The 16,574-nt window shown below is 31.4% G+C and overlaps 1 protein-coding gene across 1 annotated transcript in view; it reads right to left on the bottom strand.

Moving 5' to 3' along the window:
• Positions 1–302: 302 nt before the first annotated feature.
• LOC127739199 (germinal-center associated nuclear protein-like) overlaps positions 303–16,574 on the bottom strand; it is a 49,175-nt gene continuing 32,903 nt past the window's right edge. The window contains exons 20-32 of the mRNA XM_052250822.1: positions 14,259–14,389; positions 13,709–13,866; positions 12,268–12,423; positions 10,517–11,046; positions 9,219–9,379; positions 8,709–8,882; positions 7,742–7,990; positions 6,875–7,036; positions 6,101–6,230; positions 5,522–5,720; positions 3,216–3,390; positions 2,386–2,482; positions 303–1,408 (exon numbers count right to left, since the gene is read on the bottom strand). Of these exons, the coding sequence (XP_052106782.1) occupies positions 930–1,408; positions 2,386–2,482; positions 3,216–3,390; positions 5,522–5,720; positions 6,101–6,230; positions 6,875–7,036; positions 7,742–7,990; positions 8,709–8,882; positions 9,219–9,379; positions 10,517–11,046; positions 12,268–12,423; positions 13,709–13,866; positions 14,259–14,389 (2,801 nt within the window). The 3' untranslated portion in view covers positions 303–929. The remainder of the gene's footprint in view (positions 1,409–2,385; positions 2,483–3,215; positions 3,391–5,521; positions 5,721–6,100; positions 6,231–6,874; positions 7,037–7,741; positions 7,991–8,708; positions 8,883–9,218; positions 9,380–10,516; positions 11,047–12,267; positions 12,424–13,708; positions 13,867–14,258; positions 14,390–16,574) is intronic.

The following is a 16,574-nucleotide window of genomic DNA, read 5'->3' as shown; positions in this document are numbered from 1 at the left end:
ATAAGAATCAAAGATTACTTCTGACACCAATATTTTTCATCCAAATTCAATCAAATGAGGATCATTTGTAAAAGACCTCCCATACATCATTTCTGCAAAGTTTGGTTATATTGGATTTAAAAGAAAATGGATATGTAACGTGTTCAAGAATTCCTTAGACAATTGATGCCAAGTCATGGCAAAAGCTCACATACCACATTGGGTCGGATGACCTATATAGGAGTTGGGCAAGTAAGACCTTTTTTCTGTTCTTGAACTTTTAATATTAGAAGATCTTGTCTCTAGGTACAACAAACCAATGATAAATATCTATAGTTTATTAAAACAAATCAATATGGCTTACATAATTGGATGATTCCATAAAGGGTCAAAATTTAATTTTCACAGATTTTCATGATAATTGCTTTTTAGACGGCATACCAGCAACTTTAAATTTGGATCAACAAATATTATATTTAACAGAAAGATATATATAGCTTTACCAAATATATATTTAAGTTGGTCCAAAGATGCAGGGTAGATACAAAACCAATTAACTCTTGAGTTTTCCTTGAAATTTGTGATCATGGCCATGTTCTAGACACAATTTGTTTTTTGTATAATTTTAAACAAAGTGTTCATAATATTATGAATTATTAACACCAACATGATCATCATCATTTAACTTATTTTAGTCATATTTGGGGCATAACTAACCCTTGTTCTTTGGTTCTGCTGCAATAAATGAATAACAGAATAAATTGTATTTTGCTATAGCACTATTGTATAAACAACATGATTTTGATAAATGAAACACAATAAATTTTCAGTCCTTTACCAAAAGTTTACATTATCATTAATTATCAAACCAGCTGTATGATTCAGTCAATATTCTGGTTCACAAACATAAATAACAATGCCCCTATGAGTTCATAAAGAAGTTGAACACATCATACAGGACTATCTAACCATTGTTTTAACCGACTTTCAAACAAATCACTAGCTCTTCTGTTTGAATCTATTTCTTTTTTCAGTTTGTCAACTTCATCTGTTATTAAAGGTTCACTTAAACTTTCAAGGAGTACATGATCACCAGACACAGTTTTCTCTGGAGAATCGAACACACTCCAGGGTGGTAAGGCTGAGATATCAGGCATTGTAGTATTGCTCATGTCTCCATTCAACAAGGCATTCTTCAGGAACTCTTCATATTTGTCTGACTCCTTCTGTTCCTTTTTAAGATCAGAAGACAGTGATATGGATATTTTACGAGCAGCCTGAACACACTCAGGTTCTATTTCAAGAACAATGTTAGCATTATTTTGTGTTTTGTCCACTCGGTCAGGTTCATAGGATAAACTCTCTTCAGCTTTCTTTGCTTTTGATTTAGTTTTCGCTGTCTGCATTGAAGATTTCATTGAAGTTGTCACTGAAATAAAATAAATATCAATCATTTATCAAAAATGTTAAATTTTATTTAATTCTGTTTCAGCTAAGTCGCTAATCCATATTTTAACAAAATTCCCAACCAAATTTAATCAGAATCAGACTACCAGAGTTATTGGTTCTCACTGCTGTTAGCCTGGGTCCCTTTAATCACAGAGAGAGATTATATATTTATTAAAGTCAACAAGAAACTTTCAACTATAATAAAGTTTTGAAATTGTGAAAATGTTATTTCTATGTTCTTAGCCTATGTATACTTTTCCAAAAAGGATGATTATAATCAAGTAGTTTTGATTGATAGCAGTTCATCATTGTTAAAAAATCATTTATAATGTTAACATTTTTGTCTTCCTCTGATTTTGCAATTATAACGTGAAAAAAGTGATCATGTCTGATGATAAAGTTTGCCACCATATCTTGTTTGGTTCAATATTTCTCTTTTATCACAAGTTAATTTCTAATATTTAAAACACTCAGCAAGCAGTATGTTTTTAAATTTTAAAATTTTCACACTCAGAGTTGGTAAAATCTATATATAATTACAAAAAGTACAAATCATAATTTTTTTGAAACAACAGCTAACAATGGACATCATTTGCGTTTGTGCTAACTTTTATTTTTTTCCCACAAAAACACCAAAATTCACTAATTGAGAGTTGCAAATAACCATCTGTCATGCCCTGTGATTTATAACATCTCAGCAATGTTACCAGATTAAATGTATGTGTCACAATAGATGCTAAACTTCCAGTTACTTTTAAAAAAAAATTGGTTTTATTACTAACAAGTTCCTCTTCCAAAAAAATGACAAATTTCTCAACACAGCAAATATATAATGATAACATTCATGTCTTAAATTCATAAGTACTCAGTTTAATCCCCCTAAAAGAAAAATATCTGGATAATACTGGGGATTGTTGCATCAATGGAAAAGAACAAAAATTCACTAGAGTACAATACCATTAAAATCTTTGACAGATTCCATGAATTTCCAACTATCAGGAGGACGGTAATCATCCAGTTCCTTCTTCATGTACACTGCCAATAATTCATACGTCTGTAAACAAACAAAAGACATATCTGAAGTTGGTGTTTCTATTCACCCTAGACATTCTATCTGTAGGAAAAAAATGCCTTGCATTCAAAAAAAATATGTAAGAAAATGCTACCATTGGATTGACTGCAATGGAAATGCAACAGCTAACAAGACCTACTAAAGCACATTATAATATAGTAAGAATATACTGGTGAAATATCTGCAATATACTTCTTTCTATTTTTTTGTTTCAATTGGACCAGAGTTTAAGGAGATCTTTGCAGATTTAGTAAAAAGGACTAGTATTTTAGGCATGGCAGCCATGTTTCTTATTTGCTCACAAATTTAAGTAAAAACTTTTGTACAGCTATCCTCAGGAATGCTGCATGTATGCCAAGTCTGTTTGTAACCTATGTCAATTTTGTTTTCAGCAGTAAGGGGGAAGAGGTTCTGGGAGTTTATGATGGACCTGCATCTTGATAAATGGAAATACAGTGTAAACATCAGTCAGAGAACTGACAACACATGGACATAAAAAGAGAATATCTGAAGGTCATAGCATTCGGAAATGAGCAGCCAAACATTAATGTCATTTGAGCATGTCAACTTGACATTCATATGTTGGGAAACAGAAAATCACAACTGATGGTGATGAGCAGTAGGTGTCTGCTGTAAAAAGTTAGGATTGATTATTTTCCCTCAACCATTTCAATTCTAGAAACTCCATGGTATTGCTATTCACAACTTAACCTACATCATTGAGTTGTGTATCATTAAACTTGGTAACAGTAAGTTTGTAGTCTACACAAGCTGATATGACATCTGTCCAGGGAATATTTTCATGTGAGGGTTCACATCTAGTCTCCTTCTCTAATAAGTAACAAATGTCTTCAAAATCTCTCTCTGTGTTCTTCAAAATTAATCTTATCCTACAGAGAAAAATACAAAATAATGATCAAATTAGAATGTTAGAGCCTACCAAAATTTCAATGTTATAGCCTATCATATATATTTTTTTTGTTTTACGGATCAAACACAGTGTTCTCCCCAGGGCTTTAAAGGACCGCGGGCCCGCGATGTATATTTTTTTACCGTGGTGGTATCGTTCTTACCGCGATGTATTATATTTCTCCGTGGTGCTAAAATTTTTAGTTAAAAAATCGACTTGTTAAATCTTTTCCGTGCGGTATAAAATTCCAGGTGAAATTTGACCAGTTCAAACCAGTTCAGATTGTTTACACCACATGATCGATTTACCTTTATGAGGTTAACCTTTGTTGATTGGATTTAATCGATGTAATTAACACTTGTAAAATTATTCTTTTGTGTTTTAATTAAGAGATCATAACTTTATGATCGTAGATAACTACTTTATGGCTTCACTCACCACCTGACAAGTTGGCAAATACTTTGTACACAAACCGTTTTGACCCGATAGTTGTACACACGACGGTACACATTTTGTACATTATAAAGTTGGCTCATTACGTATAATTGACCATTATACACTTCTCATTACTTATATAATAGTATTATAGGTCTCTGATTAAACCATGGCCAAATTATCTTTAATTTTGACATAGTTTATATTGCATGATATTCCGGTTTCAAACTATCATAGTATCTGTCAACAAGTAATTCAAAGGGGACGGATCACATATGTACATGACCCGTTAGTTCACATAGAATACCCAAGATTTATTTACAATTAACTGCAAACTATTCTATTTTATAAATAAAATGCATGACTGTACCTTCAAACTGGATATCTATATCCATATGATAATTAATGAATAACAGAAGTGATTTGCAAATTTTATCCATAAGCACATGTTAAATCTATTTATATCTACTTCCTGTCATTTAGGCGGGAAAATAGGGAGGCTTAGTTGTTGACATTGAATAGGGTTACTTATAGATCTATAGAACTAGGATAAATTTATAGATTTAGTAATTCTTTTTAAGTGGATCATGACAAAAAAAGATTTAGATTTCAGTGCAGTATTAAGTCTGTATCTGTGTTTGATTATCACTAAAGACAAGAAAAGTTAATATTTACATGAAATCTAAGGCAAAATGTTTTGAAATTTATGAAAAAATTCTTTTTATTAAAATTCAAGAGAGATACTGGTTCAAATAATTATACAATATTTATTCTCGTTAATTTTATATCTCCTTATGACAGGAATCCTTTCACAATACAACATCTTTCATTCTAGAAATAAGAAAGTTTTTTAAATTGAACATTTTTGTTCTCTTTTGAATGATATTTTATTCTTATTGCTCATTGATTTTATAAAAGATTTAATAACTTTAAATTTAGATGAATATTTTGTAATGTATCATGTTTTATTTATTTTTAAAAAATATTAAAAGTATACATGTCAAACTGTTTATTGATTTACATCTTTTTTACCAATAATTTTCAATGTCTACATAACACAGTACCACAGTATTAAAACAAAACAGGAGACATAAAAACTACAGTTACTAGAAATATAGCTAAGCAAAGCGATGCAACGCGACGCAACACGACACAACTGATTGTATGAATCATTTCACCAAGCAGTCCACACGCGTTACCCTGGTGCTATCCAAAAATCCTGGGGAGAACACTGAAACACACAAAATCTAATATCAAGATTTCATATTTTTTCTATATTTAAATTCTTTTGAGGTTTTTGTTACTATTGTAGGCCTAAACCTTTATCACCCTTACATAAAACCATATGATGATCTATTTCTATACAGATCTTTGTACCTATTTTACAACTGGCTACTGAAATAATATCCTTTCTTATGGCATGAATTTGCTCCGTAAAATTTGAATAGGATTAGTAGACCAGCCAAAGAAAGAAAGAATGAATCAATCAATATAATACCTCTGCAACTGTCACTGGGTGGAAAAGAAAACATCCTTGATAAACTATTGGTATTATGAAAGTTGCAGATTATATTTTAGCTCTTAACTGACATGATTCATTAAATTAGTTCTACAATAGGCTAATAGCATGAATGGAAGGAATCTGTAAAATAGGACTGATTGGCAAGTTTTCATACTTGGATGATAGGTCTATTTTGGCCTGTCCTGAATGGTCATCTATGACTTTGTCAATATAAATCCACAATACTTCACATATTTCTGACCAATCATCTTTCTCAAAATCATCATTCAGAAACCATGGTAACTGCAAGGATTCTGTTAACTGTTCTATACAATACAAATGATCTTCAGTGTTCCAATGAGAAGCAGGTATACCTGAAATGTATACACACATATCATGTGCATTACAGTTTTGAAAAGAATTTAGCATCATTCACTATGCTTTGAAATGCTATTTTTTAATAAAATTTATCAACACAAAATTGCATTAGTGAGTAGATTGACAGCTGATTTTTATTAACAAAACAGAAATATAAAAGAAAACCTACTCTTTATTGATTAATCTGCTCTTTATGTATATTTTTCATTAAACATATCTAAATGGTTAAATAAACAGGACAAATTTGCACACCTAAATGAGAGTGGCCATTGAAGATCAAGTTACTAAAGTAGTTGACCAACTTGTTAAGAGAATGGGGAGAGAAAAAATAGACCATAACAAAAACACATAACATATAAAATAAACACCAACTTACAAAGATTGGTTTTCCTTGTAGAGAAGAATTCTGCAACAGGCCAAGATTGGTCCTTCAATGTTTCTGATGCTAAAACTTTAGACATGTGACTGATCACATGATTATATAATATTACCAACTGTTCTGGCATCTGAAATAGGACAGATACATTATTTTGCTCTTCCATGATAGTCAGCAAGTAAAAGTAAAGTAAAAAAGACTTCTCCAGTTATTTTAAAATGTACCTTTAGCAGTATGAATAAATGTCAAAGAATTCTTGTTAAGTCTCTGCTAAGGTGAGAGTTATAAAAACTCTAAAGACCTTCAAACAATTGTAAAGAACAGCATTTAAGATGATCTTACATATTTCAATGCATGTCAGACTCACAAATGTTAAGTATACTGTTGGCCTCAATTGAACACACCTACATTTAAGTAAACAAGCCCACATCGAATAGGATGTTCTGTTAGGGTTCTTTTTGCGTATTGTGCTCTAAATTCTATTTACTTTTGACTTTTCAAACTTTAGATGATCTGTGGTTCTCTCTCCAGCTTCCTCCACCAATAAAAACTAGTCTCTATAACGTAGCCAAGTGTTCTGAAAGAGGCGTTAAACACCAACAATCAATCAATCAATCTAATTTTTAGTCTCAAGAGTACCTAATAATTATTTCAGAAACATGGGTGGTTTGACAGGTATCAGTATTCCACTGACTTTAACCTTCATGGTATTTGAAATCTGATTCACAAAAATTATAACTAAATAACTAAAATGACCTAATTATAATGCATTACCTGATGCAGAAAACCATTCTGTTTCCTTTGTTTAAGGTTTTGTAAAACTGGACCAAAGAATTTCTTAAGTATGTAATCATCTATAAAATCTTTTAGAAATTTGAGTTCGATGTCTGGCTGTGGAGGATAAGCTTCTGCCAAAAATTGGACACATTCTTGTAACTGTAAGACAAAATCATATAATTTTAATATAATGTATTAGTGTTTATAAACATTAAGCAGATATAAGGATAAATGGCTATACTAATGAAACAAACAACAAATAAGTTTTTGAGCAGATATACGATTTCATAAAATTGCATACATATTCTGTCCTTGCAATTTTGTTTAACTTATATTTCAAGAGTATTTGCTTACAAATCCTGGTGCATATATATGACTTCATTGAAAAGAATTTATCCTTGCCTCATATACAGCCTAAAACATAGCAATTTAATGAGAGAAGAACCAAGCTATCACTTTGCACATTATTTACTGATACTCCTTTGTATGTGAACTTATATAACTTTCAGTTTTATCTGTCACATAAAATTCTATAAAATTTCATAATTAAAATAATGCTGATGACTTTTCCAAACTGAACTAGAAAATGCACCAATAACTCTTTGTGATAGTTTCAATGTTGAATTACCTATCTGTAAAGAGTAGAAATATAATATAATCAAAGTAAATTTGCACTATTAAACTTAACATATTTCATGTCAGTAGTGATTCCTGCTAAGGTAATAATAAGATATTTTCACAATTAGCTGTAACAGTATGCAAAAGATATATTATGTGTAATATCTGACAAAATTTAGCTGTCCAGTTCTCAATTATAATTTGCAATTGTTATTCATACTGTATGATTATTCAAAATTAATTTACCTCCTGGTTGAGTTCTGGTTGTGTAACATCCAATGAACGACCATAATCTTGAAGATCGATAGTTCTAAGGTATATACTGGACACAAAATCTTCATCTATAAATGATGGCAAATCTAGTCCAGTATAAATTAAATCATCTAAATCTTCACTGATTAACAAAGGAATCATAATCACTAAAGGAACGGGTGGATATAACGGCTTCAGCTGTAATAATGTCTGTAGGCGACTTCTGGCATCTTCCCAGTACTCCTGTCAATGTTACAGAAAATGCATTAGCAAATTAAAAACTGACCTAACCACTTAAATGAACATGAAAATAATCAATTTGGTGGTCTTGTGTTCATCTCAAGTGCTGGAGGTTATGGTGTCTGATTTCCAACCATGTGAAACCAAAGACTTGAAAAGTTTATTGGTAATACTGTGGATTCATTTTGATTCATGGGATACCAGTTTCCATTGATTTGGTGGGTACAGGTGAACCATGAATTTAAATATACAATGAAGTCAAAATTTTCTACAGGATTGTATTGAGACTTTTCAAATAACCACGAAAATACAATTTTTCCTTAATCCACGTATATAAATGAATCCACAGTAGTTGAGGCATTTTGGACAATGTCAACTCAAAGTCAGAATAATGTGTCTCTGGGTAGGGTGATATGCCATCCTGGGGTCTGTTACCATGTAAACCATCATTCTTAATAAAGGCTGATTGTGTTGGCTGTGTACAAAGCAAGGTTCAAATTCATATCACATTATCATGTTCCTAACCTGAATATGCATGAAATATCTGCCACTGGATGTACAAATAGACATCCATCTATGAGGTTAAGATTTCGATACCCCTAACAGTCATAAATATACTTTGTGTGGAAAAGACAAAACATTCTTTTATACATGCTTTTGATCAATACAAGAAATGAAAGAAAAGTTTAACTATGATGAAAGAAGCAAAAGTCAATCTTACCGCAGATAAATCATCAGTTACTCCAGGAGGGAGAACAAAAATTATTCCATTTGTGCCAAGAATGTCACTGTGACTGAGTTCTTCACTTTTTACAGATTTAATACAAACTCCTAAATCTTTAACTATACTGCTGTGACTACAATGAATCTTAGTTCTGTACAGGCTTAACATATCCTACAATTACAAATCATCATTATATTCACGATAATATAAGATGGAGGTGAAACTGTCAATAAAAAAGTTAACATGTACTGTTTTAAAAAAAACTCTTTCAAGTGATAAACAAAAAATGCATCAAGTACTACAGAATATCTGATTCACACAATTATTTAAAATGTATTTCTTGTTTCCTGCCAAAAGTTGGTGGTTCCTTCAGGGCACTTTGGCTTCTTCCACCAATAAAAACTGATATACAATAAGGATGAAAGTGGCGTTAAACACCAACAATCAATCACTCAATCTTGTTGACTTAATCATTAACTCTCAATATATAATTAATTTTGTTAATACCTTATCTTTATCAGTTGATGTTTCATCCTTCCCTTTAGTGAACTTTGACCTTAACCATTTTTCAAGCAGTCCTCCTACATCTCTTTGCTCCTGATTTCCACATAGCCTCAAATCAGGGAGTGATAGTATTAATTTCCAATAAAATGTCCTAGATTTACATCCTAAAATAGAACAAGACTATATAGTTTCTACTGGTGATAGTTTTCCAACCAGATCAACTCGTTTCTAGTTTTTAGTGTTTTCCCAAATATTTCAATGGTGCATATGCATATTTGTCAATTTGGCTCTAAAATTTTGGACTTTTATCAATTAAAGACTGCTGATAGACAGTAATATCTCATCTACTGCAGAATTATTTCAAAGTGCAATGAACTATAAAACTAAGGTCAAGATTTAAATGAAACCTGTCAGGTGAACCCGTTATTTTAATAATTCATATAAAAAAGATTTTTTGTGAAATGAGTCGCAGCAGATCAAGACCTAATCCAAAAAACTTAAACCTGACCTCACAGGTAAACAATAGGAATGGAATATGTCAATATTGCAAAAATTATGTCAAACATTTAAAATTTATGACCATTTTACGCAATGTCAAAAGGAAGGCAATTTATTTTGATGATATTTTCAATTATTTGATAAAATAAAGGCAGAAATAAAACAACATGATTGGTTTGCATAAAGCAATGTTCTTTTGAGGAAAAATACAATTGATGTACTAAATTAATGGTTTCACTTCACTTCAAAATACATATAAATAAATCTTCTCAATCTTTCAATTCCCTTTCTACAAAATAAAAAAATTGCTGTTATGTTAAATAAAAATTCAGATAACAAAAGCAACTTTGAAGGATGTGGGCGACTTAATATCACTTTTGACAGCAGAAGAAAGAGAAGAAACTGATGAGAGGCTGGCTGCTCTATAACAGTGACCAATATTATAAGCCCTGGTCAGAAGAACATATACTTGCCCAAATCAATCTTAATACCAAATATGGTTTGTTTATCATGAACGATTACTGACAAACCTTCATAATCTATAAAACTTTCCCTGTAATCAGGTCAAGGTCACATGACAATGACTGAAAGAGAAGGTCTCATAATAAACAACCTCTATAGAAAGCTTTGATAACGTAGATGAGAGTAATAAGATATGAAGGCATTTGCAAATGGTCAATGCTACCCATGCACCAGAAAAGATATATGCAAATCTAGCTGACCACAAATAAACTTTTGATGCAAGGAAGACAAACTTAGGCATATTTAAACAAATCTAATATCTAACAATGTAATTGTCTTACTTTTAAAATGTTTCTGTAGCTGTGAACCAGCTGTAATTGCAATGTCCAGTGGCTGCCATGACTTTAAATGGCAAATCTTTCTGTATAACTCATGTGCACTTAACATAAGATCAACTGCCCATCTATTGGTTAAATCTCGTTCGGGAGTGTCAATTTTCAACTTAGCAAGTTTATTAACATAAAATCCATTGCTATCACAAACATCGTTTTGTCGTTCAGGAATTAACTTCTTCACTGAATCATAATTATTGTCCATTGCCACTGCAGGAGGGAATTCTAACATTGATCGTTTCAGTTTAATTCTAGCTAAGTACTCCTTCTTCCATCTTTGAAGAAATTTCCCAGCTCTCTGAAGTTCAATACAGTGACAAATATCGTCTAACTCCTCAAGGCGCTCTACAACATCCTTCTGATACACTTCCTCAGCAACCTCTTCAGACATCTCATTGATAACAAGGTCAACAAGTTCATCTGATATTTCAAGAGCACATCTGTCTATCTGTTCCTTCTTTAGTTGTGCCTTTACTTCCCTGTAATTATAGAAACTTAACTAGAAAACTGACATGTCAGGAATGGCCCCACTTGCACATTGTTTGTGCGATACAGAGAAACAAGACGTATAAATGATGCATCAGGTTTGAAACAAATGTACTCTTAGTACTTAACAAATTCATATTTTGACAGTAGAAATCAATTCATGGTATAGAACTCTAACCAGATATCAAATTTTGTTGAACTCAAAGCTCTTTGAATGTTTACATATTTTTGTGCACATATGGCAAATGGCAGTTGACAATATATATTGGACACCAGGAATTATTTAAACATGTCATGTTCTACATAGATATCAAATTTCGTAAAAATCTGAGCACTTTAAATGTTATGTATTTTGTTGGCCATGTGGAAAATGGTGGCAGACAGATAATTTTTGACACAAGAAATCAATTTCGAATAGCATATAATAGTCTTATAAGTAGATGTTTCTCAAAATTTGTGATTTATTAATACAAAAACTGAGAATTGACCACATATTCCACCCCAATTTTCACCTAATTATTGATATGCACAGCAAATTAAATTTTCTGTTGATTAGTCCTTGATCATAGGCTAGGTCACTGGTGAAGAATGATGTTGCATAGATTTGCTATCTAAAATTTATTTCATATTGTTTTTATTTTATCTAGAGGGGTGGTTGTTCGTAAAAGTAATGTTTATTGTATGTTTTTTGTGCAATCTGCAGATGAACATGTTGACACGTAAGTGTAAATTAAAACAAATCTCTATGGTCATGAAGTGTAATATTTGTAATTCCTGAATTGCACTACAGATCAAGAAACTTCTTTAATTTTTCGCAAATTTCAGTTGTTTTGATAGATAAAACTTGGTGGTAAAATCTCCTTGTAGTGTGATATAAAAACACTAGTTTGCTTTCACAGATTATTCTTATAATTTTTGACATAATGATTGCACTGATTAACTCAATTTCATACTCATTATTTTTTTTTTTTAATTTCTTTATGCATATCAAATATATGGTATATCATTTCATATTTTCTGCCATCAAGGCTGTCAAATTGCTGTTCACAGTTTCTATTTATGTGGACCTGCTTAAACATATAAATAATGTAAATGAACAACATGAGGATGAAAGGATTTATATTGCAATACAAATTTCCCAAATTGATGGATGGGTCCTCATTTGAATATGAATTAAAATCAATCGTGATTTTACAAATAACATAACAACAAACCTTATTTCTGCTGTTGCCAGGTTTAAGACTTCTTGATCCACAACATCTTTTATAATAACAGAAGTAAAATGGACAGCAGAATTCTGTATCATTGTATCTTTATCTTTCTTCTGTTTTAACAATGTCACCTCAGTGTGGTATGACTGTGACAATGACCTAAAAACATAAATATACACTTGTCACCAGATAAATCTTGAAATCTGACCACACTGGTCAAGAAGATAATCACAAGGACAATCACATCATTGTTACCACCTCTCCATTGTACATATATGCAGATACAATGGTACATGTAATATAAAGCTTCTTCCTAAGTATATTATTTTCACCTTTTTCTCCATGCATCCTTGAAATGACAAAATGAAAGCATGGATAATATCTATTCCTAAATAAAAAAAATAAAAAATTGAATTTCATTGAAAAAAAAACCCTCACCATATTTGTTTCCTAAAATGATAGTTAATACCGCAAATACCCCTCAAATTAAGAGAACCCATTAAAAAAAATTTGAGATGGTTTTCCATTTATCTGACTTTGCAAAGTCTTTTCTTGTTCTCTTGATTCACAATTAGCACATGGAGTATATCCTTCAAAATTAAATGCAGACTTGTTTTTTTTTTTATATCATATATTTTGTGTTTATTCCTGATTGGACGCAATCTAATTAACTATCAGTGAAACTCAAGACAATTGTTGATGGGTATGTGACCACATTAATATTATAAATATAAACACAGGTAAACATAAAATACAAATACACAGTAAGTATGTGAAACAGTATAAGGTCTATTTTCTGTTTGATTGCATTTCAAAGAAAAAAAACATGTATTAATTTTAATCACAGTACATGTGGAGCACATGCACAACTTATCTCCACCAACGGTTAAATCATAAGGTACATGAATATGCATTCAAAATCAGGTTGAATTATTGACTTGAAACCCAATATTATATCAACAATATCTTTGAGCCTATTTTGACAAAATTGTATCAAACTACTGCTAAAAGTGATTTATCATTTCAATTTTCCACTTTTACAAATGTTTGAAACAAAAACAATTGTATTTTAATGTTTTGTTTAAATCTTAGCTGATGCTCCTTTAAAAAGTATTTGAACACTTCATTAACATCAACAATCTTTAATCAACAATTGGTGTATAACTTTCAAGACATTCATAGGCCATTATTGTAGCTTCTTGTACCAATCTATGCTAAAACCGACTTATTGAGTAACCACATAATTGGCAATACAATCTGACATTCAATGGCCAACACTGTAGCATCATGTACCTTACACTAGTGGTTCCCTATAAACTGACCTAATCACAAACTAATACATTGTTGACAAAGATGCTGCTGCCGCCGGAAAAAGCATACCTATGTCTCTGTCAAGGTAAGACAAAAATCAGAGAGATTCTCTTTTTGTAGCTCTTACACATACCCGACATACTCTGTGACCACTTCCTCTACAATAATGTCACAAACATCCTGTGTTCCAGCAGATATCATCATAGCTCCTTGGACCAGATCTTCTGAAACTTCTTTAGCCATATCTCCAATTACCTCCCAGAATAAATGTTTGGCTAAATCCTTTACATCCTAAAATACAAAATATACAAAATGTCTTATGCACTTTCTTATTTCAGTTGTAATTGTGATGATGTACTTTACTTCATATTACGAATCTTTCTGGAACTCCACCCAGATCAAATTAGCAGTGGTTTCAGAACCATTCATAAAATATTACTCCTGAAAATCAAATGTGTTATTTCCAACAATATCCTGATATCTATTGATTTATTTTAATTTTGTATTCAGAAATGGTGCCAGTTATCTCCAAAAGCTGTTGGAGTACGCAACCAGAAATACTTAAAAGGGATCATGATGTATCAAAAGTTTCTTTGACTTTATATTAATATACATTACTGTATCACTAGTGCATTGCAGTTTTGTTTCTTAACTCTAACCACACACAAAGTTACAATACTTACATCATTAGTGTATTGCAGTTTCTGTGGTCCGCTATCTGGTTTTATTTCAGGTTTGACCTCTTGAACTACCTCTGGTTGAGGTACAGAAGGTTTATCCTGAATTACAGGCTTTGTTTGTATCTCTGATATATCTGATAATATAAGAAATAATTGAAACATCTTTTTGCCCTGTGAAAATAAGTACAATTTACAATAGGACATTAAAGGACAAAGGAAAAGAGAGGGAACACCTACATATATAAAAGTCATTGAACAAATAAAACTATAGGGCAACAAAGGTCAGCTGACTGTGACAAATTCAGAAGGGATGACTAACAGTCTTATTAATTAAAGCATGTTCATATGCAACTTATAAAGTTTTATGCTGCTAAAATTGATTTTTCATCTTCTTATTAAATTTCTTTTTTCCTGCTGGGTATGTTTATTATATCAACATCGACTGAGACAACTGGCAATAAATCAGAATACCAGGGACAAAAAATGAGAATAAAAACTTAATGAAAGCTGAGTATAACAAGAAATGATTGTAACAGGATGCTGTTACGAAGTCTCCCAAACGAAGCTCCCATAATTCGTTATTCCCAGGGTCGCCTGACATTGGGCAACGAGGGGGTGGGGGTGACCCCTGGGGACTAACCCTGTATTTCATTTGATGTGCATTTTCATGACAAACCAGAATATATATGGTTTAGGTATAGAACCACTAATTCAGGCCCGGTCGGAAAGAACATACAAGAAAGTAGTACATATTTTAAACAAAATAGTTCCTACGCATAGCTGTATCTTTGTCAATAGTGGGAATATTTGGGTAGTTTTAGTATCAAATGAAAGCTTGGGGACTTGGGATCACTGTAGAACCCTTGTTGAAAGTTTTATTTGAATAATAAAGAAGTATATGAAATTTTAATAGGAGGGCTCATTTGGCCTGTTGTTCATATCAGAAGTTCCTGTTTTTGTACTATCAAACTTCCGGGAACCAGTACGCTCTAAAATGCAATTAAAGGTATGTTGATTTTTTCAGCACAAGTCAGGATAAGGTACAGTTTTGACATGAAATAACTGCCACTTTATTTGAACTTAAGACAAAGTAGCCATTAATGCTTGAAATTGCAGAATTTAACATAGAAAGCAATGGGGCTATGAATTAGTGGTTTCATACCTATTACTGACAGGCATGTGAAATTCTATTTTTAGAAATCATACCCTTTACAGTGAAAATTGGTCACATTTGTTGTCAGAAATCATGTAACATTATTTTTTTATGTAACAATTATGTTAGTGTCAAATTACAACCCTCAAATTGCTACAATAAGGTATTTTAGCCTTTTTTGGTCATTTACCATGCACACAGTTAAGATTTTACCTGAAATTTCAATTTTTGGATTATCTAACACTGAAACCAATGAGACTTGTATATCATGACTAGTTTACAGTATAAATATTGTTTTTGGTCAAATTATCTATTGAGTGTTCATGTTTTATTGTGTTTCTTAGTGAATTATTTATTTCAAGAAAAATTTGTGTATACTAATATAGGAGTTCCAAAATCTCACTTGAAATGCATTTTAGAAAGCAATGGGGCTATGAATTAGTGGTTTCATACCTTTTACTGACAGGCATGTGAAATTCTATTTTTAGAAATCATACCCTTTACAGTGAAAATTGGTCACATTTGTTGTCAGAAATCATGTAACATTATTTTTTTTATGTAACAATTATGTTAGTGTCAAATTACAACCCTCAAATTGCTACAATAAGGTATTTTAGCCTTTTTTGGTCATTTACCATGCACACAGTTAAGATTTTACCTGAAATTTCAATTTTTGGATTATCTAACACTGAAACCAATGAGACTTGTATATCATGACTAGTTTACAGTAAAAATATTGTTTTTGGTCAAATTATCTATTGAGTGTTCATGTTTTATTGTGTTTCTTAGTGAATTATTTATTTCAAGGAAAATTGGTGTATACTAATATAGGAGTTCCAAAATCTCACTTGAAATGCATTTTATAACCATTTTAGCAAGTTGTCTAGCTTGGAGATACATAAATTGCTCTTGTTGATCCATGTTTATACATAAAAGTATGGTTTTTTACCAAATCACTCTCCTTTTCCAACATGTAGAAAAAGGGGGGGACAAAACTATCAATTTTATTTTATGTTTGGACCTTTGTTTTTATATTCAAGGAAGAATCTCTGATAAAAATAAGACATATAGGTAAGAACACTGTTATTTGAGTAGATATTAACAAATCAGAACTGGTAAAAATTGAAAAAGTGTCATATCTGTCACTATTAGTATCCATATGTAGT

The sequence above is a fragment of the Mytilus californianus genome, unplaced genomic scaffold, assembly GCF_021869535.1.
Source record: "Mytilus californianus isolate M0D057914Y unplaced genomic scaffold, xbMytCali1.0.p SCAF_1, whole genome shotgun sequence".
In the NCBI taxonomy this organism is placed as follows: Eukaryota; Metazoa; Mollusca; class Bivalvia; order Mytilida; family Mytilidae; genus Mytilus; species Mytilus californianus.
This window is presented reverse-complemented; position numbering and strand designations above follow the sequence as displayed.